The sequence below is a fragment of the Python bivittatus genome, unplaced genomic scaffold (genome assembly GCF_059951505.1).
Source record: "Python bivittatus isolate LINGU-HERP-01145 unplaced genomic scaffold, Pbiv_v1 ctg000220_np1212, whole genome shotgun sequence".
In the NCBI taxonomy this organism is placed as follows: Eukaryota; Metazoa; Chordata; class Lepidosauria; order Squamata; family Pythonidae; genus Python; species Python bivittatus.
The window spans coordinates 4086487-4112511 of record NW_028277048.1 but is presented as its reverse complement, the minus strand read 5'-3'; the positions used below and the strand labels follow the sequence as shown (position 1 = coordinate 4112511).

Here is a 26025-nt window from a genome sequence, read left to right as displayed (position 1 = left end):
ATTGGTTATTTATATTCATTCAATCCAACACTGAGCCACAGGTAACAATACTGCTTTGGTCATCCAGGTTTAGAAGAAGATGCTTGATTATATTAATGCTACTTCACTAGTGCAAATGATAGGACCACTGCACATACATTCTTTTCTTATCATTAGTGAAATATTAGGAAGCTATGCTGGATAGAAAAAGGCAGTAATAAGGATAGAGTGTACATTGACCCTTCAGATTCTCTGTTGTCCTCAAGTGCAGAGGAGGATTTTTCCTGATAGATCTATTGAAGCAAGATTCAGTTGCTTCTTCAGTCATTATTTATACGTAGAATTGGAGAGAACATAGATCCTGTCTGTTCCCCCAAGAGCAATCTATTTTGAGCTAGTTAAAACATAGTAACTAAGCTTTAATAAATTACAGCTAGGCTTGCATAGCACATACTCTACAAAGAAGCCACACTATGGCTTAGTGGGATATGTGAACGCAGCTAGAATGTGCATTCAATTACTTATGACTAGGGATCTTGAGGGATCTGTGGATGTATAACTTCAGATCTCTATTTGCTAAGGAGAGGCAGGCAGGTCAGACAAGCTTGCATAACTTCAAGAAGTAGGAAGGAGAAAGACTGTCAAATGTGTGAAGACCTGCACTTGATGGTGGCTGCTGCAGTCATCTTCTTGCCTCCCGCTCTTTAAAACCCACACAGGAAATCTGTCAAGAGCCTGAAACAGGCCTCCAGATTAGAAGAAATGAAGCAGGTGACACATTTTCAGCACATTAACCCTGATCTTTCTTTCTCATTGAGTGACAGCAAAACTATATTTGGGGTTTATGTTTGGAATGGGTGGGAAAGATAACCTGGAGAATAAAGAATTAAATCTTACGGAGAGTTGAAAGTATGGGAAAGGAAATTTGGTCCATTGATAACTGGAAAAAGGTAGAGGAGGCAGGGATTGGCAAACTGTATGTTCTAACTGTATTTACCCCAGACTTCAGTTTGCTCTGAATTTGTTTTAAATGTTCCTCAAATAAACACAATATTATTAATTCTCAATAATACTGTGAAAAGGATTGAACATTAATGGGCAACCTTGACCTCCAGAGGCCTCTTCCTCCTGACTACTAAAAATTGGTAGCAGAGTTTCATAATATTTTCAGGTGGAGAACATATTTATATTACATTTACGGTAGTGCAAACACTAAATAGGATTAATGCTGTTCTTAAAAAGGAAGGAACGCAAATTCTGGTCCCATCCTTCTGTGTGCTGCGCTGCAGCAATTCCCCTCCTGATATTAAATGTAGCCTATAACCTTGAACATTTATGCATTAATACTTTCCCTAACCTGATGGTAGTTTATAATTTTGCATATGTCATCATTTTGAAGAAGAGTTTCTTTTGCTCTTTGTAATCACAGTCAACCCCATTTGCAGTTCTTTTTCTTGACACTGTTGGATCCATTTTGAATGGCCATAATCATAATCCTAGTACTTGGATGACAAAGAAATAAATAACACGTATAAACATTAAATAAGTTTAAAATGAATGTTTCTATATAACAAAACAGATAAAAGGTAACAGGGACTCCCAGCAATTTTTAGCCATTTAATTACTGTTGCTCATTCCAGGATCTCATCAGATTCAAATACAATTCAGTTGTATTTAGAACATTCATTCCATGTAGGTTCGTTATCTTTGGCTGACTCTTAAGATGTATGCAGCACAGGCCTGTCCACACTTGCTACAGCACTAGTAACTTATCATCAGGTGAGAGCAGGCCTTAATTCAATCAGGTCTTCAGCATTCTCAGCTCTGTGGCACAATTTCTCTTTCCTGGGGCAGCCGAAAAGTGCTAGCTTGTTCTAACAGCAGCTGTGCTCAGCCACTGAATATTCTCAAAGAAGAAGAGGAGTGGTAATTGTTCCTCCCAGGTTTTTCATTATAGGGATGCTGAATTTTTTTTTCTTGTGGCTCTGATTATAAATGGTGCTGAATTGTTTTATTTGCTGCTGTTGGAGTGTCTCGGTTAGGGTTAGGAGATTCCTGGAGACATCCCTCTGCTGGCCTTCAGTTGCTAAGGTGGACTTAAGCAGCTGGTTGGTATAATGAGTTTGAGGGCAGCTATTGAAGCAGGGGCAGGTCAGGATATCCAGACTGAGCTCCACTCTGCTTCCAACCTATTGCATGCTCCTCTGGGATCTCTTCTCCCAAGTCATGCCATTATTAGGTTAGGACGACTTTTGCTAGCCTACCTTCTAGCTATATTAGGATTGCAGCACGCTCTCTGGGAACTCTTGGAGTTGCAGTCCCAACACATTCTGAGAAAAAGTTAGGGAAAGGTTGGTTAGGAGGATCCATGAAATTATCTGGTTTTGATATCCTGGGCAGTAACCATATTCACACAATGCAATATGCTCATCTCAGTTAACTCGAATCAAGGTTTTCCCATGGTGCTAGGCAGCATGTTCCCATATTTCTCTGTTGGATATTCATTTGTTCAGATTAATAGCTGTCCTCTGATTTTGGTATGCAGTTTGAACTCCCCAAAGACTGCTTTTATACCTCCCTTTCCATTGCCAGTCAGTTGTGTGGGAAGCAGGCCATGTACGTGAATAAAACTACACACAATTTTGACTTTTGTTCCTTCAGATTGTGTTCCTGCAGTGGGATAAAATTCAGCCAGTTTGGTGCAGTGGTGAAGGCACCAGGCTAGAAACCAGGAGACTGTGAGTTCTAGTCCCATCTTAGGCACGAAGCCAGCTGGGTGACCTTGGGCCAGTCCCTCTCTCTCAGCCCTGGGAACCAGGCAAAGGCAAGCCACTTCCAAAAAACCTTGTCAAGAAGACTGCAGGGACTAGTCCAGGAAGTTGCCAGGAGACAAAAAATTGACTTGAAGGCATACACACACACACACACACAAAAGGTGTGGTAATGGGAGGGGCAGGGTTGGAGATTCACTCAGTTGAGGCACCTACAGAAGACCATCTGGTAGCCTCTGAGGATTTCATGTGGGCTGCAAGTTATTGGCATGTGACCTAATGAACTAGCAAGAAATAACCTTTCTGTGCTGTGTATTGCCCTGCCATCAGAACAAATCTAACTGAGTAATCACCATCTCTTGGTTTTGGCTGTCTGCTTTTATAATTTGGGACTGACAATCTGGGCATATCTTGCAAAATTGTTATAGTGAAAAAAAGTCATATAAAAGCTCATAACTTCCAGGCAGCTATAATCCCTTCCCATCAAATGTGTCTTCAGCTGCTCTAATTTGGAATGCTGATTTGTGATTCTGTTCTCTTTGCAGGTGATCCAGATGCCACTATGGGCCTGCGGTGTTTCCAACCATTTCTCAGCCACATTGTGAACTGCAGCTGGGAATCTCAAAATTCTAATGCCACCTATGTCCTTCACTACCAGAGCCTAAAACTGGGCAAAGTGCTGCTGTTAGTGAACCCATATACTGATTTATAATATAAACATCCAAATTAATCAATAAGTCATTGTCTTTTTCAGTTAGGACCCCCTGTGTTGGCTGGTCTAACCTATTGGCTTAATGACTTCATTTAGGAAGTGCATGGAATTGCAGAGAGGAAAGAGATAACTTATTAGGATTTTACAGCTTCATGAATGAAGGTTTTGGCCTTGATGGACCAATACTGAAGTGGTGTGGAATATTAAGGAAAATAGTGAGAGAGTTATCTTTGTCAGTTGATCTGAGTGGATTGGAAGCTCTGTCACAGTTTTTCAGAAATGAGCATAGGGACTACCATCACAAACAGCAAGTGTGAGGAGTCTTTTCATTAAAGCCAAGACCCACTGGAGAATGTGAGAGCCTTGAATACAGAATTTAAATTTTTTGTAAATGTTTAGTGCATGAGAAAGAGGAATAATTTCTAAATTATGATTGTGCTTTGAAGGCTTAAAAAAGATTGTTTTAAACATTTCAGCTGGCTTCGGATTTTCCTTCCTCCTTAACAGTTAAAAGTTCAAAATTACACTTCTGTAATTGCTGCCACCAGGCAAAATCTGCAGTTTTGCAAAGGTTAAAAGGCAGTGAAGATTGGAAGTCAAAAAGGCTAATTAGAAAAGGGCTTGCAAGGGATCAGACAAATAGTTCTGCTGGGAACATATTTGGTATTCATTGTCACAATAAAATGCTTCTGTGCCTTTTCTTTTATTTGCAAATCTTGAAAGTTTCCTGCTTGGGCAGAATGGCTGGATGGATAGGAATTAGCAAATGTTTAGTTTTCATTTGTATAAACTATTGTGAGATGTATATGTGTCTCCTTATTTTTCTGAAGAAATCTTGCCAAAGCACGCTCAGTGGTAGCTCGGACGGGACAGAACTGGTTGGTTATCAAACAAAGGAACCTGACACACGGAGACACGTACGGTGTCTGGATGGAAGTTCGCAGCGCAGCAGGGGCTGTTACCTCCAAGAAATTAAACTTCAGCCTGGATGAAATAGGTTAGAGAAACTAAGTCAGAGAGCCAGAATGCTTTGGGAATAGATCTGGACAACCACTTTTTGCTCCCAAAAAGCACCTTGCCTTTCTTGCCTTTCTCCCCTTTGACATTTGTGCAGGCCCAGTGTTGCTCCCCTTTGGCTATTGTCACACTCCTTGTGTGTACTGACTCTGACACTCATGCTCATCTCTCCAGTCCCCTCATGTCAGCCAGCTGGGTCTATAGGCTAACATTTTTAATTTTCTACCTCCTGAGGAATTGCATGGGGCGTTTCAGATAGCAAACCTCTCTATGATTATGTAAGCTCAAAACTAAGGTCCAAGCACCATAAGGGGGATCTTGATTTGCAGTAAGACTGATACCTTAGTCTAAAGTTACCTTGACTAAGTTCACACATTTTGAAAAGCTATGACATGCTTGATTTGCTTATGACTTAGAGTAATGTGAAAACCCAGTCCGTTGTGGCCTGTTCAATAAACCATTGACTCCTTGGCTGACATGATGGAGGAGCCAAGCCAAGTCTTTTTCGTGCATTGTGCTAAGCTAAGATGTTCTAACCAAGGTTTGTTGGGTATGCCAAAACAGCCCTACACACATCATTAATCCATTGCCCATGGTTTCACACATTGTGCCTGATCAAAAATAAACCAGTCATATTTTGGCTTAGTGCAACGTGTGTGTAGGTCAATGCTTTTATTGCTAGGTGTGGGAGTCAGGAGTAAAGCTGAGTGATAAGGCACATGATTTCTGCTCTCTGATAATCTCTTCCCTCATCTTTCAGTGAAGCCCCCTCCTCCTGAACTGGACCATGTGGATCTGGATTGCTTTGAAGCCACGGTGAGATGGAAGAACCCTGACTGGCCTGAATGGCATAGTGACCAACCTTTCACTTATGCTATTCGATACAAGACATCCACAGACCATGAGTGGACCTACGTGAGTCTGTCTTGCATTTGCGACCCATTTTGTGTATCTATTGCTTTTCTTTCCCATCATATCAATTGTGACTCTCTGTTGAATACCTATTCCATTGAACTACAGCTGGCTTCGTCTAGGATTTCCATCTTAACCAACTGAAGACAGTGTCCAGGAGGTCAGCTGCAAATCCTTGCTCTAGTTGTTATATGTTACTCTATGTCCCAGTGCTAAATATGACATGCATCTGTACCTAGTATGTTCTCCTGTTCTTGCTATGTTATACTAGACTTGCTGCAATTCTGATGGAAATTTAGATGGAGGGTTCTTTTTAATTTTGGTTTTGACTTGGATCACTTTGAATGACCTTGTAAAATGGATGGATAGAATGTTAATATAACAACAATAATATGAGTACATTCCATTCCCAGCTGCAGGAGAGCCATCTAGACCAAGAGCACCATGAATTAGTTGACTTGAAACCATTCACCTGTTATGAAGTGCAGGCACGGTGCATCCCAGAAAACAAAAAAGGCTTCTGGAGTGAATGGAGTTCTTCCAAAACCTTCTGCACCCATGAGGCTGGTAGGTACAGTTGTGGATGAAGCAGAAATCCATGCAATTCAAGTGGATGCAGTGGCATCACAGTAGAAATCTGGCTGGTGTACACTTTTTCAAACACTCTGTTGCATTCACACAATGCATTTTGAGACAAATAGCTAACTAAATCTGGGGGCAAGTGTTATCAAGTGTGTTAGCATTCACTGAATGGCTGGGAGGAATCCATTTTAGATTTCCAATTTTCTGTTGGGTCTACTGAGTTGCTATTCATTGCCTTAGAGAGTAAGATCTGGGTCCTTAAAAATCGGAATTTTTTTTTTAATCTTTTAAGGACTTTTTTTTTTTTATTTGTATCCTTACAGATTATGCACAGTGTTCCTTTTTCAGTTGTTTCTTACCTGTATTCTTTTGGGGGAGGATCTGTAAGTGTCTGGCTGCCCTGTTTGTTTTCACTAACCACTTGGCTCCTTTCTGATTCCCTTAGCTCCTTTGGGTCAAGTTGATGTGTGGCAAAAAGAGTGTAATTCTGACCATCAGAATCGAAGTTGCTTCTTGCTATGGAAGGTGAGCTGGATCCTGTTTCTTATCATACAGCATTCCTCTCTGTGGGTTAAAGGGCAGGTCAGTTTCTTTAGGGCCAGATCAGAATTTGGGTAGAAGAATTTTGAGACAAACTATGAATGATCCAGAGGGATGAAAATACAATAATTTAAAGAAACAAAATCTCTAAGAGAATTACATCAGTGACTGGACTAAAACCATACTTGCTAAGGAACAGAGATAAACCAACAACTTTTCTCATTTTGACTGGCTTTAATCATTATGCTAAATTGTAATGTGGTTTGGCTGGTTTGGTTTAGAATGTTGCATAAAGCCAGCTATTAAGGTATATTCAGTAATCCATTGTTAAACAAACATTTCTCAGAAATCTTGGCCAAAAAAAGGTTTGTCAGGTTGTCATCAGATATCCTTGAACTCAACATTGGAAAGCTTGCTGGGGAGCTAAAACCAGAAATTGATTATAACTGGATAGGCAATCTGTGGACCCAGGGGCATGTGTGACCCTTCAGGAATAATAGTTTCTGCACTCCTCTTTCCTGAGGAATAACAGATTCCTATCATTTTAAGATGGAACAGAAAGTGTGGGGGGGGGAGGGAGGGAGGGAGGGAGAGAAAGAACTTCCTCAATTCCTTCCAAAACCTCCTCTCACTCATGTGTAAAGTGTGCCTCCATCTACTTAACAGCCCTCAGCACACTTTCCCAAATATTGTTACTCTAAGCTATCAAAAGATTGCCTAGCACTTCCCTCCCCTGCCCCCCTTCTTTCATGGGAGATACTAAGGATTGAACTACCCTGTCTTTAGGAAATTAATTGTAGATGGCCAAGTTGACTCCTCTGTGAAGATGCCAGTTATAGTAAGGGGTATTCTTGGGCCTACATGCTAGTCTCTAGCTACAGTCAGAGGTGAAATGTTCCAGATGTACAGTGGAACCTCGAGTTACGAATTTAATCCGTTCCGTGACTCTGGTTGCAACTCGAATTGGTCGCAACACGAGGCAAATTTTCCCATAAGGTTCAATGTAATTACCGTTAATCCGTTCCGGCGTCTGCGGACCACGCGTCGGGGCGGAAAAACAGCCGCGGACCACGTGGCGGGGCGGAAAAATGGCCACGGACCACGTGTCAGGGGCGGAAAAATGGCCGTGGACCACGTGTCAGGGGTGGAAAATGGCCATGGACCACACAGCAGGGCGGAAAAACGGCTGCGGACCACGTGGAACGGGCGGAAAAATGGCCGCGGACCACGTGGAACGGGCGGAAAAATGGCCGCGGACCACGTGGAACGGGCGGAAAATGGCTGCGGAACACATGGAACGGGCGGAAAATGGCCGCGGATCCGGTTCGTAAGTCGAGGCGAGTTCGCAAGTCGAGGTAAATTTTTGGGGCCGGAGCTGGTCATATCTCGAAAAATTCGTAAGTAGGGGTGTTCGTAACTAGAGGTACCACTGTATTTGATTTATCAGCTACAGACCTCTTTGCAGAAGGAAAATTCAGTGATTCTTGCCATGGCACTTCCTCTGCTTGAACTTCCTCCCATGTCTGCTGTTGCCTCAGGCATTTTCTCAGCAGCTCATCTTTGGGTGCCATCTTACTGATATACTCCTGGATGCTCTGAGTTTCATCCAGGACAACGGCTTTGACACTCACAAGACCCCGCCTGCCCTCTTTCCGGGTGGTGTACAGTTTCTGGGTGTTGGACTTGGGGTGGAAATCTCCATACATTGTGAGGAGCTTCCAGATCTTCACATCAGCAGCCTCCATGTCCTCCTTTGGCCAGCTCTCTATACAGGGTATCTTATGACTGGCAGGGCATACGAGTTGATGGCGTGGATCTTGTTCTTCCCATTGAGCTGTCTCTTCAAGACCTGTCTTATCCTTTGGTGGTACTTGGATGTTGTTGTCTTCCTTGCCTCCTCTTCATGGTTCCCATGTGACTGTGGGATACCAAGGTATTTGTAGCTAGTCTGTATGTCTGCTATGTGGCCCACTGGTAGTTCCACCTCATCAGTCTTAACTATCTTCCCTCTCTTTACTACCATACTTCTTCAGTCCAAATGACATCCCAGTGTCCTCACTGTAGATCCATGTCAGGTGGATCAGTGAGTCGATGTCTTGTTCACTCTTAGAATACAGCTTGATGTCATCCATGTTAGAGGAGGTGGCTGATGGTAGTTCCACTCTTGAACTTGTATCCATATCCAGTCCTTGTGATTATCTGGCTGAGGGGTTCAAGCCTATGCAGAACAGCAGCAGGGACAGTGCATCACTTTGGTATATGCCGCACTTAATGGCCACTTGTGCGAACAGTCTAGAATTGAATTCCAGTGTTGTCTTCCACAGTTCCATTGAGTTCTTGAGGAAGGTCCTTAGTATCTTGTTGACTTTATACAATGCGAGGGATTCACAGATCCATGTGTGTGGTATTGAGTCATAGGCTTTCCTGTAGTCAATCCAGGCTGTGCTCAGATTGGTCTGTCTAGACTTTTAGTCTTGGGCTACTGCTCTGTCTATGAGCATTGTGTTTTGAGGCTCTGGTGTTGTTCCCAATGCCCTTCTGAGCTATGCTCATTTACTGGCCCATATGGTCTTGTAGCTTGGTGGCTATGATGCCTGATAGGACTTTCCATGTTGTGGGGAGGCAGGTTATTGGCAGGTAGTTGGACAGTGCTGTTCCCTTGTGGGGGTCTTTCATGATCAGCACTGTCCTTCCTTGTGTTAGCCAGTCTGGGTGGGAGCCTGCTGCTAGCAGTTGGTTCATCTGTGCTGCTAAGCGTTCATGCACTACTTTTAGTTTCTTTAGCCTGTAGGTGTGGATCACGTCCAGGCCAGGTGCTGTCCAGCTCTTCATGTTCTTGACCTGCTGTTGGATGTCTGCTACTGTGATGGTAACTGGTTCCTGTTCTGGGAGATTGCTGTGGTCTGCTCTCAGGTCCTGCAGCCACTTTGCACTGGTGTTATGTGTCTTCTCTTTCTCCCACATGTTCTTCCAGTACTGTTCAGTTTCTGCTGTTGGTGGCTCTGCTGTTACTGTGCTGTTGCACTGCAGTTGGGAGTACACCTTGGATGGTTCTTTGGAGAACAGGGCATTTATCTTCTTGGCCTCTGCTTCTCTAGTGTATCTCCTTAGCCTGGTAGCCAGTGCTGTGAGCCTTTGTTTAGCAGTCTCTAGGGCATCAGATGGAGTCAGGTCCTTGTATTTTTTTCACTAGCTGAGTCTTATCCTTAATCTCCACAGCCTTCTGTAGTTCTGCCAGCTGATTAATTGCTCTCTGAGTTGCCTTGATTTTAGCCTCCAACCTCAATGAGAAATCTCCCTTCTTGGCTCATAGAGGAAGTAGCAGGAAAGCCCTACTATTACCAGGACAGCTTCTCCCATATGAGCTTTTTTTGGTCCTGATGTCTTGTAATTGAAAGAGTATATTGGATTAAGATAGGACCTTACAACAAACTTTGAGCATGGTCAGTATGGATTTTCTTCTTTAGAAAACTTAGATATCTCTACCAAGAAAAATTATTTTGCAGTCTGTATGAAGCATGCAGATCAAGCATACCAACACATACTTCTGCCTTTTTTCTTTTGTTCTGTAAATTAACTAGCATTGGCTAGTGAGATGCAGAAGGAACAAATGGCACCAAAGCCCTTTCTCAACCACTAGGAATTCTCAACCACTACAGAGCTCAAAAATGGTAATTAATATTTGCATGAAGGGAGCTCTGTTTTTGCAGGACAAGAACATTCCTGTCATTTCCTAACCTGATCCCTTTGTAATCTGTCTTTGGTCTACATAGGTAGAATATATTTTTGATACAAATTTGATAGCAGTCATTTAGACTTTAATAGACGAAAAGAGGTACTTCAGATGCTGGTGAAGCATCTATTAATTGTCATCAGTTATCAAATAAAAGCAAGATAAATGTCCTTAGGATTCAGTCTAATAAAACACACAGAATGATGATGCAGTGACAAACTTAGACGTCATGGTATTCAAAATACACTTTCCAGAAATTTGTATCTCGTTTAGCCCTAAATATGCATGCCTAGGATATCAGATTTCATTTGAGTAATACAAACCAGAAGTTAGTACTAATAATTCTGAGTTGCCTTGAACATTTTGTAAAATATAAATGCAGGAAATAACAGTACCACAATCTTGCTCTGGAACATGTAAGTTAAGTTCCACGTTATAAGGCTTAGTATTCCATCTGGAGCTGAATGCCTATTTGATTCTCAGGCTTCTGCCTGCTTTCAAAGTCCCTGCAGTATAAAACTGGTCAACTTGGTCCTATTTTGAAAATGTTTTTTTTTTCATTATGAGCAACTCAAAGGTCAGCATACCAGTGAGCAGCTGTCATCAACTTTGGTCGTCTTCCATTGGACAGCGAATAAAAAAACCTCAAAGGGCATGCACTGACTCTCATCCCCAGCGGTTTTTTTCCCCTTGAGTAACAGTAAGTTACAAAAGACTAGGAAATTCACATAAGTAGGCAGCTAATCAAGATGTTTATCAACTAGAACACTTTCTGGACTGACCTGCGAATTGCCCTGATGTGCATAGATTTCTTCCCTCATTTCCTTCCCCCAAAGCAGCTCTGGGTTGTTGTTGTTGTTGTTCAGTCGTTAAGTCGTGTCCGACTCTTCGTGACCCCATGAACCATATTGCGCCAGGCCTTTCTGTCCTTCACTGCCTCCCTGAGTTTGCTCAGTTTCATGCTCATTGCTTCAGTGATGCTATCTAACCACCTCATCCTCTGCCATCCCCTTCTCCTTTTGCCTTCAATCTTTCCCAGCATCAGGGTCTTCTCCAAAGAGGCAACCCACTCCAGTATCCTTGCCAAGAAACCCCCATGGACTTTGTTAAAAAGCTCTGGGTAGCACTAGCAAAAACCAGGTCTCTTTTATAGCTGCTGCCTGGGCAGCTACTTCTGCTTGTCTGCATCCTCAGCCTCTGTGGGGCAGCCAGTCCTCCCTGGAGTCCAAGAGTAGCTCCTCAGCTGAGAGAGGTGCAAGCAGCCAGATGTGGGGTGGGGGGACGGAGGTGAAGGGTGCAGAAAAGGCCAATCTTTTTTTTTGTTTTTTGTTTTTTTACTTGCTTGCTTGGTCCTTGGCATGAGAAACATTAAAGCACCTCAGGATGTCTCTTCAGCTGCTCTGGGTAAAACTTCTTTCACTTGCCAGCGCCTTACCTTTTGGAAGAAACTGGGAAGAAATTCAGCTTGTGCACATTTTCTTAATAGTCATTTTCTTGCCAAAAGGAGTGCAGACAGTTATTTTTATATCTTTTAATTTTTGCACTGTTATGCCTCTTGTCAAAGGCATGGGTTCTTCTGTTGACTAAAAAAAGCAGTTTTCACTGGGATGGTTTGGCTGTTGCGAGCAGACCTGTAGTGGTGTCTGGTTCAGGAGAAGCAGGGCACAAGTGACTATGAATTGGGCCATTTCAGCCCTGGTTCATGTTTTATTTCCTTCTTTCCTATCTACCTACCTACCTACCTACCTACCTACCTACCTACCTTTTTCTTGACTGTGAGAACTCTGCCTCCCTTTTTACAGGCACTGGATCCAGAAGCAGCCCAGGGAAAGATCCTTGATTATGAAATTATCTTCCGGGACCGCAGCAAAACACTCCACAGAATGAGTTACAATTGCTGCGAGGCTTGGATCCCTATCACTGCACAGTACGCCTCAATAGCAGCACGCAACTCCGTTAAGATGACACTCTGGGCCAATCTCAGCTTGGAGGAAACAGGTGCACCTCCACAATGCAATAAAGGGTTGAAACAGTCAGTTCTCTCTTGCCCTACTTTCTGCCTTCCTCATTTGAGTCATCTGATTCTTGAAGAAAAATATGTCATGGCCTCTTCCCCTTTCACTCACAAGATAGTCATTCCTGTTGCGCTTTCTGTCCTCAATCTTAAGAAAAGATCCTCATATATTTTGTATCAGGCTGTCAACCACTTCAATTCTCTAAGTTTAGAGGTGAAATTTGCAGCTAAGTGACATCATCCAGTGTACCTGGGCTGAACCTTAAATGCTAAGAGGTCCTGGTTATACTTGGATGGGAAATCACAAGGAAATCTGAGGCTGTGGCAAGGCTGGGAATTCTCAAAATGTTACCCACCATATTGTTGCCAAGAAAGTCACACTGATGTGGTAATGAAGTCAACAAGGGTTCAAACTTTGTGAAACCAAGTAGGGTTTTTTAGAGGCCAGGTGAGTTCCTGATATCAGACAAACTAAATAGCTTGAGAAGGATCTGTCAACATGGTGAAGTTCCTTCAAGTCAAGCTTGAGGCCTGGTGATGATGTGGAAATGATGTGCTGTTTTCTTGACAACCATATTTAGATAGTTTGCCATGGCCTTCTTCTGAGGTTTGGGTTTTTTTTTTTTAACTGATAGATTCCTATCCAGGTACTAACCAGGTCCAACCATGTTTAGCTTTCTGAGATCAGCTGAGATCCAAGACTTGGGGAGTTTAAAGGGTGCTAATTTATGGGGGAGAACTAAAACTTTAGCTAAAAGGCAAATGTGACTAAATGAAAAGGACTGTGAGGGAGGGAAGAAAAAAGGTGGTCTGCTCAAGATCCTGTTATCCAGGAAATAAAGATAGAGAAGAGCTAAAATACTTTTTTTTGGGGGGGGGATCAAACACTGATATCACCAGGATGAAGCCAATCCACATATTTGGATAACTGTTGCATAGAACTGTTGGACCCAAAGTGGAAGTATCAAAAAATGTAAAGGTTTTAATGAAAGCAGTTTTTAAATCATTGCTGCTGACCTATCTGGGACTGATGTGTACAGCAGCAGCCCCCAAGCAGATGGCATCAGATTCCAAGGAAATGGGTCCAGAGAGGCAGAGGTTGTCAGAGAAGGGGCTAAACATCAATAACTGTGACTACACTGATCTTGTTTTCCATAAGCAGCATGTGCTATGGTGGCTTAGTGGCTGGCTTGATCAGCATTTTTATTAACTGCAAATGAGGAATTTGGGGCATGGTGGACGGAAATAAGCTAAAGAGTATCTGTGTGTGTATTTTTTATATAATTATATTAATGGGGGTGGCTGGGAGAAAACCCCCTACACTCTACAGCTGCGGGAATGAGTGGAAGTGGAGGTGTTCCATCCAAAACTGTTCAAGTCTCCTTTCTGGTAAAGAAAGGACCAAATGACCTAAATGAAAAGCAGAAGTCCTGTTTACTCACCTCTGTCTTTTAGCAGGTCGAGGGTTAGAACTGAGAGCCAATTTGGTGCAGTAGTTAAAAGTCAGCTGGGTGACTTTGGGCCAGTTATTCTCCCTCAGTCCTAGGAAGGAGGCAGTGGCAAAGCACTTCTGAAAATCTTATCAAGAAAACTGCAAGGACTCATCCATTTAAGTCAAGACTGACTCAAAGGCATGGGCGCACGCACACACACACATAGAGGCTTTGAATTGGCCCACCAAGCCTCCTTAGGAAATTTTGCTGAAAGCTTAGCAATGTGTTACCATTTTCACATATGTAGCCTTGCCATAGCAGTTTTAATGGAAACCTGCAGGAGTGGGCAGAGAAAAGTGGAAAGGATCAAATTCCTCATAGAATGGAGGAAGAGCCACCAGCTTTCTTACTCTGTCCTTGTTTATTTCTCATGTTGGTGGTTTGGCTTGGTTTGGCTTCCCAAATTCTACCCCAAACTGGTGAGTGAGAAAGTCAAGGGAGGTAAACAAGAGGGCAGAAGAGCCTCTTTGCTCTCCTCCACTTGAATGCACCTTGATGCTCTTCTGCTTCTACCTGACCTCACAGCGTTGGTTATGTTTCCTGCACAGTGCAGCGGGCTTGGCTTCCATTTCCTGGCTTTGTGCGGTTTTTGCCAATTTAAGCCCACTCCCCATTTCATATTGGCTATACAGCAGGGGGCAGTTGTAGATGGGAGATGTGTGCCTGCAATTTGAATGACCCAGAAAGGACTAGGTTTTAATATTCTCACAGTACAGCTGACTGGATGGAGGTGGTTTAACCCTGTGCAAGGTTGGGTCTGCCTGGAGCTGAATCTAACCCCAGTCAGTTCAAGATTTTTTGATATTCTCCCAACACACTAACCCTCTTATTGACTGAGATAAGCATCTTGTGGGAATGCAATTAGCGGGATCAATTTATGGCTGTCTTTTTGGATGAGAGCCAGAGCCCTGGGCAATGTCCTGCATACTGATGAACTGCCTTGCCTTTTCCTAGAGCTCCCGGGCCCTGAGCGGGTGGAGGTGGTGGCGTCAGAAGGTCTGGGTCTCAATGTGACATGGAAGCCCAGCATGGATCCTCAGTGGGTTCAGCCTCAGGAATACGTGGTCGAATGGAGAAAAGAGATTGTTGACAATGCGGGAGAGTTGCTGAACTGGACTCGCAGACTCGGAAGCAGTACCAGCGCCCTATTGAGAGGTGAGATGGGCAATTTCACCTGCAAGAATGTCATTTATTATGTAAAGAACAGCTCTGGGAATTCCTCAGCAGCTTCAGGACTGTGGAGAATAGGAGGAGACTTAGTACATACTCTCTTTCTCTTCTGTGTGTGTTTGTGGTTGCCTTTTCCATTACCACTGACTTGAAAATATCATCTCTCTGAAGCTGCTATATTCATTTCCAGAAAAAAGCCTCATTTTGTTCCAGTGGAGGCTTCCTTAGAGAGGGAAGCAGCAGCTACAGCCAAGTATGTGGGGTCATGGGAAAGAAAGGTCGATAGCAGGAAAAGCCCAGAGCATTAGACCTCCTTCTCCAAGGCTACTCAGGTTTTGTCAGTGATTAATTGCGTTCTCTGTAATGAAAACCATGAAATTATGCTTCTTGAATGCACAAACGTTACCTTGTCTAGTTTGTCCCTCCATTTCTGCCAGATGAACTGAGTAGAAGGCAATTGAGACATGGCACCTTCTGGGAGACTGGAGCGAATTTCCTCTGTTGAGAAAAGAGGGTGGCAAAGGAGGTGTTGAAAGTTTTCTAGCACTTCCTGGGGTCTCTGTTTTGCTTTCCTATAGAAGCAGGTTAAAGCAGGCCCATGTGACCTTCAGCTTCCAAGGCTTTATATAAGCCTTCTATTGATCTGTGAACTGAAGGAAGGAAGTCCTGCTCAGCTCTTAGCCTGCTCCGAGAGACAAGCTGGCTAGCAATTGCCACTCACTGATGATGTTTCCTAAACCTTGATTCTTTCCTTCTCCTTAGGCAACTTCAGTCCAAAAGTACCATACCTTGTGCGTGTATATGGTTTATATGCTCATGGGAGAACTGCCTCAGACTCCGTACGAGCCTATTACAAAGAAGAAGGTAATTTCCAAACAACAGCAAAGGCCAAATTATTTGCTTTTGATGTTTGCAGGTGCACACACGATATATTAAACTCACGTGCTTTGAATCGTGATTGATTTGCAACAGCTTGCAACCATACAAGACACATTTAAATCACTATAATATCCACAAATCTGAATTTACACTAAAAAATAAATAAACTACAGGTAGTCCTTGGTTAAAGTGTGGCATCACGTGACTGCACGGCTTAGCAACAGCAATCCCAGCAACCCCCACTGCCATCATTAAGCGAGGATTGTGAGTCATTAAGTAAGTCCCAGGTGGCTCACAAACAGGCTGGTGGGTAGGTAAGGTGTGCTGCCCAGCGCAAGCACAGTGAGGCTGGGGGTGGCTGCTGCCAGGCGTGGGAGGGTGCAAGCAACTTACCAGAGCAACTTGCGACCTCCCCTGCCAGGTTTCCCATTGACTATGCTTGTGGAAAGCCAGCAGGAAAGTTCACAAATGGTGATCACTGCAACCATTGTACGTGTGAGCTGTTTGCTAAGCACCCACATCCTGATCACATGACCATGGGTGTGCCATGACACCAGAACTTCAAAGACCAGTCGTAAGTCTCCTTTTTCAGCGCTGTTGTAAATTCAAACAGTTGCTGAACAAATGGTCATTAAGCAAGGACTACCTGCATTAAGGTGTTTCAGCTGTTGCACAATCATTCTCCAAAGGTACTTTTGAAAGAATTTGGTCTTCATTTCCTCTCAGAAGGCCATCACTGCCAGGGATTGCCTAGCTTCTGGAGGGAGGCTGATTTAAAACATGAGTGCTATGATGGGAAAAGTGTTGTTATTTTTTTCATGCGAACTAGAAATTTTGGAAAAGAAGGCTTTATCCATTATATAGAACTTTACATACAGAGTGTACCAAAAATCAGGCCACAGAGACAAATTATATTAAATGTTTGAATTGGTTACCATTTTCTTCTTAAACACTTCCTTTGATGCATGGCCTTTGAACATTCCTCAGTATAGCAACATTTTCTCTGATGTTCCCAAACTCTAATGTGATGATCTCCTTTGGATCGTCTATTGGCCAATGGGATCTGACTTTTGGTGCACCTTCTGTAATGCGGTAGGTACTGCAATGTACCCTTGTTACAACATGGAAATGAACTGTAAGCTTTGCCCACATACCGAAGCACCCAGCCTGTTCTTTAAGTCACAGCCTCTGCTTCCTTCTTTGCATTTCCAGCACCATCAGCTGGTCCCCAGGGATTGCAAGACAGAAGACTTTCCTCTACTGCCATTTTCATCTCTTGGGAGGAGATTCCCTTGGCAGACCGCAACGGGCATATCATCCACTATACACTTTACCTGAAGCATCTCAGTTCAGGCAACACTTTGGTGCGCTCGCCCAGTGAGTGAGACTCCAGCCTTAGTTGCACTTCATAATTGAGGAGGAAGCGTTGAGTCTTCCTGAAATTGCCTCTCTCAGACTTGTTATAAAGCTCTACATCAGCCTTCTCTCCTTCCAACTCCAGAGAGGTTGCATTACTCCCTTCAGTCCCACATTAGATAGAGATAATTCAGCACCAAGGGGACCAGTTTGAGACTACGTGATATCCATAGCTTGTCTCTGGAAAGTTCACTTACAGAAAGTTTATGGGGTCCAGCAAGGTTATCCGGTAACATCTGGGGAACAAATAGTCATAACAAGGGAAGCCACATTTGTCTGTTCTCCTTATGTAACAAATGGGGGGAGTCTGATTCTTTACAGTAAAAAGTACATGTAGCTGGATACAGTCCTCCTTGTTTGGCTCTTTCTTTGGAGTCTATCTCTGGAAACTTAGGGGCAAAATCCCCTTATATGAGAGAGCATAGAAAGGTATGAGAAAGAGTAGTTTCTGACTCTGCAGCACATCTTTTCTGTGGAATTCAAACCCAATCCCTCCAGTAGGTCCCCAAAATTACAAACAGGATTCCAGCTATACAATTTGTACAGATAGTCCTTGACTTACAACAATTCGTTCAGTGGCCATTCAAAGTTACAACGGCATTGAATAAATGGTGGTTACAACTGGTCCTCAGAGTTCTGGCCATCCCAGCACCCCTGCAGTCATGTGATCGCAATCTGGGTGCTTAGCAATGAGCTCACACTTGTGATAGGTTGCAGTATCCTGTGATCACATGATCACCATCTGTGACCTTCCCTGCTGGCTTCCCCAGAAAATAAATGGGGAAACTGGCAGGGAAAGTTGCAAGTCACTGGGGTAAATCTCCCCCCCCCCGCACCCTGTGCTTGTGCCATGCCAGCCAGTCATGTACCCGCATGCACCCACCCCAACCCTTGCGCATCCTTCACACACACCCACTCACCCTCGTGCATTCTCCCTGAACCTTGCTACACTCCCTCGCACCCTTGTGCATCCTCCCTGAACCTCCTTGCATTTCCTCACACCCTCGCATGCCTTCCCCAACCCCCACCCCGCCATCCTCAGGCACTGCCATGCACCCTTGTGCATCCTCCCCAACCCTTGCCATGCCTCCCTTGCATCCTTGCACATCCCCTCCCTCCCTCCCCCACCCAGCAGCAGCTACTTCCCTGCCTGCCAGCCTGGGACTTGCAACTTCCTGCTGGCTTCCCCACTGACTTGGTTGTGGGAAGCCGGCAGGAAGTTGCCTCATCTAACCACTATGGGATTTGGTTAACAACGGCAACAGGGACTGCAGGGATTGCTGTCACTAAGCAATGCAGTTGTACTTTATGACTGCATTGCTTAGTAATGGAAATTCCACTCCCGATTGCCATCATAAGTCGAGGACTACTTATACCTTTCAGTGTGTGGCAACATAAAAAAGCAACATTCAACATACACGTGTGAGGGAGAGGCATGCAGAGATTTTGGTCTCCTCCTTATGCCTTAGATTAAATATGCATTGTAGGGCATTCTTTTCCAAAGGCCAAGACACCAGATTGGGGAAGACATATGGGATTCCTTTTTCCATCTGGAAAGTATAAAACAAGCCAGTGTAATCTTTTCTTATCTGGTGTAAAATTAGAAGTTAACTAGATGGGGTTCTAGACTCTTTCAATAGGTTATCCTCCATCAGTGTACTCTGGATAATGGGTGCTGATTGCCATCTGCCTAGGATAGATGTTCATTTTTTTTTTTTACATTATAGTTTATGCTAGGAAAAGAAATTACACTGTCTCAGATCTGGAGCCAGGAGCAACCTACCAGCTCTGGATGACTGGATCTACATCAGCTGGAGAAGGTGTGGCCAGTGCTCTGCATCACTTTAGTATATCAGGTAGGATGGTCTGCTGGAAGTTTTGTTCCTTAAACCAAGCTAGTATGTTAACAGGAGATACTGTGGTAACTATAGGAGCAGGAAAGATTGTGATAAAATTGGCTGTGAAATCAATCACTTCAGAGCAAAAGGTGCTCTAAGGATTTTGATCCCCTCTGGCTGTTAATTACAGGTAGTCCTTGACCTACAACCATCCGTTTAGTGACCATTCAAAGTTACGATGGCACTGAACAAATCGTAGTTATGACCGTTCCTCAGAGTTCTGGCTGTCCCAGAACCCCCATGGTCACGTGATCATGATCTGGGCACTTTGCAACCAGTTCACACTTATGACCTGCCACAGCACTCCATGATCACGTGATCGCCATTTACGGGTCTCCCCCACCCATGCACCCTCCCCCAGCCCCTCTGCCCTCACACTGCACTGGCCACTTGTGCATCCCTGTGCACCCTCATGCACTTTCCCCAACTTGCGCCGCACCCCCATGCACCCTCCCTGACCCACACTGCACCCTTGTGCACCCTCCCTGACTCACACTGTGTCCCTGGCGCACACCCTTGCACCTCCTCAACCCATGCCATGCCTCTGGCACACCCCATCCACCCTCCCCAACCCATACTGCACCTCTGGTGCAGCCCCTCTCCCACCCATGCCGCACTCTCATGCATCCTCCCAACCTCCGCCTCCCAGGCACTCCCTTGTGCCCTCGCATACCCTCACCAACGCTTCCTCACACACCCCTTCACTCACTCGCCCACCCAGCAGCAGCCACTTACCTGCCTGCCAGCCTGGGACTGCAACTTCCTGCTGGCTTCCTCACTGACTTTGGCTGTGGGAAGCCGGCAGGAAGTTGCCTTGCCTCACAACCATGGGATTTGATTCATGATGGCAACCGGGACTGCAGGGATTGCTGTCGCTAAGCGATGTGGTTGTACTTTACGACCACATTGCTTAGTGATGGAAATTCTGGTCCCAATTGCCTTTTAATGGATCATTGCCATCTAATGTCAGCAGAAGTTTGAGCACATGCTTTAGAAGTGTACTTTGTCCCAGAACGAAGAGTGCTCAGTACTCCTTGTGGAAGAAAGTAAAAGCAGTCCACACTCTTATGGTATTAGGGTGGCAGGGATTGAGTACAGTCAATGAATGAGAACTTTGAGCTGTTCATCATAGATGTTTTAACATCCTTCTTGTGGATGCTTATGTTTATATTTTTACAGTGGGTGTTTTATAGTTGATGTTTTTCTCTTGGACCGTGGAAGTTGTGAATTTTGGCTTGTAAGCCACCATGAGGTGGAATGGAGTTGGCAGCATATACATTTGATAAAGCCATACGTAAATCTCGATGTTATCCTCAAATCTTTTCCAGTTTTTCATTGGCAGAACATCGTGATGATTTTCTTGCTTCTGGTAATCCTGGTTATAATGGGCTCCGTGGTAGTGCTGTTTAAGTACAGATGGTAAGTAGTGAAAGGCAGAGATGCAGGCGTGGAGTGTGGATGGGCCATCAAAGGTCCTGAACTGGTGCCAAAGTCTAATTTGAACCCTGTGCAAAGCCACCTCTGCTGCCTCTCTTTGGTAGGTTGCTGGGCTTCTGCCGTAAGGTCCTGCCCCGGTGGTGCTGGGAGAAAATTCCAGATCCAAAGTACAGCGGGGTTGCTGTGGAGATGAATGAACAGGGCACTGCAGCTGCTATGGTAAGAAGTAACTGGGTTTTTAAAAAATTGCAGGAGTCAGTGTGCGTTTGCAGGGGGTGCTAAACAGGAAGTACTATATTGTCTTCTACTGAATCTTGTAGATTCATCTGCCTCTCTTTCTAGATGGTCCTAATAAGAACTAAAGCCAGCAGTAGGTTATAGAACGAAAGTTGTTTAAGTAGTCATTGGATGGACATAAAGCCCTGCCCAACTACTTTGTACATTTGACCAAGGCATTACTTTATTTATTTATGCTTTAAAATTGTATTCCATCCATCTTCTTTGTGGATTACTTTTGGTGGCTGATCAAAGCAGAAGGCTACGCTTGTTCATTGTGCTGAAAATATTTGGTTTTGTCCTTTTTTTTCTTTATTTGCTATGTTTCTGAGCTTTGACACTGATCCACAGCTGTACTCCAAAAATATGCTCACAATTGCACCTGCAAATGTATTTTCACAATTGGACACTTTCCCCAATTATGCAAGAGCATAAATCCCTAACCCAGCACCTCCACATTTGCATTAGATTAAAATTCCCATCATTCACAAGTGTGATGAAATTTGGGAGTGTTGGAAGTTGTAGTTCAGCACATCTGAAGGGAAGCAAGTTGAGGAAAGTGCTGCAAAGAATAGGACAGTGAAGATTTTCCTTTCCCATAGATAAGAAAAGGGATGGATCCATAGAGGGTTTTTTTGTTTTGTTTTGGTTTTTTGCCTATCCCAGCAGAAACAGTGGAAACACATGTTCCTCCAGTACTTCTGCTTTTTATGGAGGACTCTGAAAAGGGGAAGATTGATGGTGGCCCCAGATGCTGGCTGGCTTGTAAGCCATGCCAACTTTGGTGAAATTCAGGAACTTTGGAATCTGAAAAATGGGGGTCAGATATTTAAGAACTTTGCTTAGAGGTTATGCTTTGACATCCTGAATGGGCTTTGCTGTCCCTTTAGGTTTCACTTGCTGACTGAGTTTGAGTTAGGGCTCCCAATGACTTTGCTGCATTTCTTTCAGAATGCCCTGACCAAGTGTACTGCCCAGTTTACTGAAATTATGGACATTACTGAAATATCAGAACCAGTCCCTGAGCCAACTCCACCCCTAGCAAGACCACATGCTGTGGTGACTTCTGGTTATGAGAAGCGATTTCTTCCTACTCAAGAGGAACTCTTGAATTGGATTGAGAAGGAAGGAAAAAGTTCTCCATTTTCTGTGGACTAAGAGAAGTGGGGACATGATCTTTGGTGGGCATCTGCTCAGCTGCTACTTCTGATCCAGCTGCAGATCAAGCTTCTCTTGGAAGGACCATTCCTTGGGCTCTTGAAGCTTCTATTGTGCCTTTGGATCAAATGACTGAATTGATCTGCTTAAAACAAACTGGGCAGTGAGCTTAAGCCAGAGACTACAGTGGCCTTATCCAATCTCCAGGATCTTCAGGACTGTCCTGCTGATTTAATACACTTCTGAACTTCAGCACATCACCAGAATCTGGGATTGGTAGTAATGTTGGATGGCTGGCCCTTTCTTCAAAGATGCCCAATTGGGCCCTTCCTCAGGTGCTGGAAGCAAAGCCTTTGTGGCTGTAGCCTGGCAGCGGTGAAATTCCCCCAGGTTGGAACTGAGGAAACCTTTTTTTCTTTTTTACTTTCTGCCAAAAAGGACTGTATAAAACTTTACTTTTTAAAGGGCAGGGTGATTCCCCGCACCCAGAAGTTATAAGGTATCACTTATAAGCTGTTTCAATATAGAGTCTAAGGTGCTGGATTAACAACTGAGAGACCATGAGTTCTGGTCCTCCCTTAGGCTGGGTGACCAGTCACTCTCTCTCAGCCCAACCCAACTTACAGGGTTGTTGTGGGAAAAATAGGCAGAAGCTTTAGGTGTGCATCTAAGGTGTATATTTTGAGTTAGCCAAAACAAACTCAGGTTAAAAATCTAATAAATATTTGTATACAATCTATTTTATAGTTCACAAACTTTTCTTTTAAGAAGCAGCAGCATATAAGTGCTTTTAAAAGGCACTTTGTGCTTAAGTAGCCCAGTGTGGAAGCTATCCCATGCATACAATTGTTTCCTTTGTGGAGAAGATGGAATGTGATTTCCTACTATTAATTTCTCAGCTTTTTGATTATGGGAAACCTTATTGCAATGTTAATTTCCATGTGGTTCTCCTGGCCATAGCTTCATCTTATGGAAGATCTTATATATCAATCCCTGAGTCCATATGGGGCAGGAGGGGTTACTGCCCCACCATTTAGTGGCCAGGCGCATAGTTTTTTCTTTATGATTTCTTAAGGGCATAGAGGTTTGCTGGATCGGATCAGTACCTCAACAAGGCCAGTAAATTCCAGACAGTAAGCAGCATGGAAACTGTAGTCTCCTATTCTTCTATAGGAATAAGGATCAGAGAGGCTCCTCCTTGACTCTCATGGCTGGTAGATGGGTATCTTCATGTCCATTTCCAATTCACTGAGCTGGTCTTATTTCCAGAGTGATCTGAATCACCACCAGTCGTCCCATTTTTTGAAACTCTGGTATACCATGAATAGCCAAGAAAACAAATGGATCATTGAACAAATTGACTCAGAGTTCTCACTTGAAACACAAATGACCAGGCTCAGATTACCATATTTTGGACACATTATTGAAAGGCCTAGCTCTCTAGAGAAGGCTCTATTGCTGGGAAAAGTGGAAGGAAAGAGAAGAAGACAACCAGCAGCAAGGTGGACGGACTCAGTTACAGTGGTGATGGGTGCACCATTGGAAGACCTGAAGGACCAGGGTAGGGACAGATCATCATGGAGAAGATCTATGCGGTCAGTAAGAGTCGACAACAACTTGATGGCACATAATTATCCTCTAACCCCACGTAAGGGCCAGGTTTATACCATACTTTAAACAAAAATAAACTACATTATGGCTTAGTGTGATGTTTCAACCCAGTCTTTGTTTAAGCAGTCATTCCTATTTTCCATGCTTCAATAATGCCTGCGTTTTCTCCCATTATTTTTGTACAGTACTAGCAGAGCTCTGGCTGAACACTTTCTGCCAGCGGATACAATTTTACTTTGGTTACTTTTGCTGTTTATGAAGACTCACAGCTATCTCCTTTGTAGGCATTCAGAGCCAAAGAAATCATGTAACAAGCCCTTGTCTTTGTAGAACGTGAATGTGATTTTCCAGTGTAGAGCTGTAATTTTGAGCAGTCTCCCTCTAGGAGGGAGGAAATGTAGAAGGAAGGAAAGTGAGGGGAAGTTCCTGGATAGCTAAAGAGGAGGGAGAGAATACTGTCTTCAAGTTTGGTGAAATTACAAGACTTGGAAATAAAATCACCTTGCAGAAAAACAAGTTATAAGGCAAGATATCTGAGTAAGATATATCTGTACTGAAAAGGGCAAGCAGTCAGTCATTGCTGCTTACACCATGACATATCTCCATGCGTCCTTTAACTGTAAATGTAGTGTAGATGCAAGAACAAATACTTGGCTCCACTAACATTTCAAATGGTAGCCCTATTCCCTTTTCGCCACTAGAGGGCAGGACAGTTCCAATATTTTGGATTTTTTTGGCAATTGATTATTTTCTAAAGGTTTTGTTTTAGAAATACCTTCTCAAGGGTCCTTTCACTTTGAAGCTTGTTCATGGGTTCCATTCAGCACGCTACAGTTATTCCCTTTGCCTGCTTTTAAGATAGAGACTTCTGGCGTCTTGATGGGATCATTTCTCATTTCATTCTACAAATGGCCTTACTAAAAAAGAACATGTCAAAACTGAGCATCGAGTTGAGAGCACCCGTCCAGCATGCCCACTTTCTGGCTCCTACTTCAGGGGAGGCAACTCTTTTGGGACAGCAGACATACCTCGAGTTTTGAGAGCATGCTGTGGTGGGTGTGATCAGTCACAAAGCAGCCATTTACTTGAAGATAAAATAGGTTGTCCTTCAGCACTTCTTCTAGCCTGATGGGGTGCTATCCCCCACTTCAGATTGCCTATATATATAGATAGATAGATAGATAGATAGATAGATAGATAGATAGATAGATAGATAGATAGATAGATTGCAGGTAGGCACAGCCTCCCAACCAAGGCTTGGATTGCAGGTGCCCACCATTTTTATTTGTTAAAAATGCTTTGAAGGTTATATGGGGCTTCTGTAGCTTGAACCCCCAATTTCTGTTGGAATCCCCAATTTCTATTCAGACATAAATTCTCAAAACCCTTCATTTTCATCCCCTCCCCCATTATTCTGATACAGCAGTTTCTGCTGGGAGACTACATATTTATTTGCTAAATGGGCCTCACATTTTGCAACAGTAAACCGTATAATTTGGGGTCATGAAGAGTTGGACACGACTTAATGACTGAACAACAACAAAAAACAGTATAATTAGGTGCACAGGGCTCCGGACAGTTCTTCTAGTATCTCTTGCAGATTTGTATTGGTTATGCCCTCCCATAAAATTCCTGCTAATAGTGATTATGCTGGCTGGGAGTGAAGATTGTTATCAGATTGTTCCTCATTCCAATGCCAGCCAGTGGTGCTGTCCTTTCTTACTGTGTACAGGACGCATCAAGGGCAGGGATTGGTGTTTCCCTGCCCTCCCACCAAGCATCACCAGGTGGCAGAAAAATGTTCCCTCGTCACTCTTTTTTAATGGGGGCTGGAGGCAGGTTTTGAGGGAGGCTGGGCTTGTAGTTTAGCTCCAGTCTTTTGCGTAGGTGCATGCAAAGGGAGCCTGAGCTAATAGAGGGGCTCCTTTTGGACACAGATTTACTGCTAAGCTGGAGTGGCACTAAACTTGTATTTCAATTCTCACCTGATCCCCAGAGGATTGGTAAGTCTTCCTTCCCAAACAGCTGACAGATGCCAGCTCTCTCGATTTTATTTCACAGGGCTGGCCTATGTCTCTCTTCCCCCACTGGCTGCTTAGATGCTTTTCAAGCAGATCTAGGTCTCCAAGACAGGGATCGAGTCAGGTGCCTGTCAGAAACAGAGCCCAGTTTGAAACTAGACTCTCTCACTGCCCACAGCTGAGTGGCCCTGGAAGATAGCGCTCAAGGCTAGCAAAGGGGAGATCTGTACCAGCCGAAAGTGGCCAAGAGGTGCTGGGCTAACCTCACCTAACTGCAACATGGTTGGCGAACCATGTCAACAGGCACTTATGCCAAATCTGATGTGGCTTGTTTCCTGTCAAAGGGGGAAAACACTACTTATCATTGGAATACCTGGTTATTGCTTTAGGTTGCCCCAGGTATGGG

The 26025-nt window shown here is 43.9% G+C and overlaps 1 protein-coding gene across 3 annotated transcripts in view; it reads left to right on the top strand.

Annotated features, from left to right (window-relative positions):
* Positions 1-23729, top strand: part of IL27RA (interleukin 27 receptor subunit alpha) — a 28017-nt gene extending 4288 nt beyond the window's left edge. The window contains exons 3-15 of one of the 3 annotated variants that reach the window (XM_025171371.2): positions 3296-3434; positions 4293-4459; positions 5240-5394; positions 5811-5958; positions 6419-6498; positions 12049-12244; positions 14708-14908; positions 15686-15787; positions 17015-17179; positions 18946-19074; positions 20445-20535; positions 20658-20772; positions 21781-23729. In XM_025171371.2, coding sequence (XP_025027139.1) covers positions 3296-3434; positions 4293-4459; positions 5240-5394; positions 5811-5958; positions 6419-6498; positions 12049-12244; positions 14708-14908; positions 15686-15787; positions 17015-17179; positions 18946-19074; positions 20445-20535; positions 20658-20772; positions 21781-21987 — 1895 coding nt within the window. In that variant the 3' untranslated portion in view covers positions 21988-23729. Of the gene's footprint in view, positions 1-3295; positions 3435-4292; positions 4460-5239; positions 5395-5804; positions 5959-6418; positions 6499-12048; positions 12245-14707; positions 14909-15685; positions 15788-17014; positions 17180-18945; positions 19075-20295; positions 20536-20657; positions 20773-21780 lie in introns of those variants that run through there. The other 2 variants (XM_007435543.4, XR_015795605.1) reach the window with 2 other exon arrangements.
* The last annotated feature ends 2296 nt before the right edge of the window (positions 23730-26025 follow it).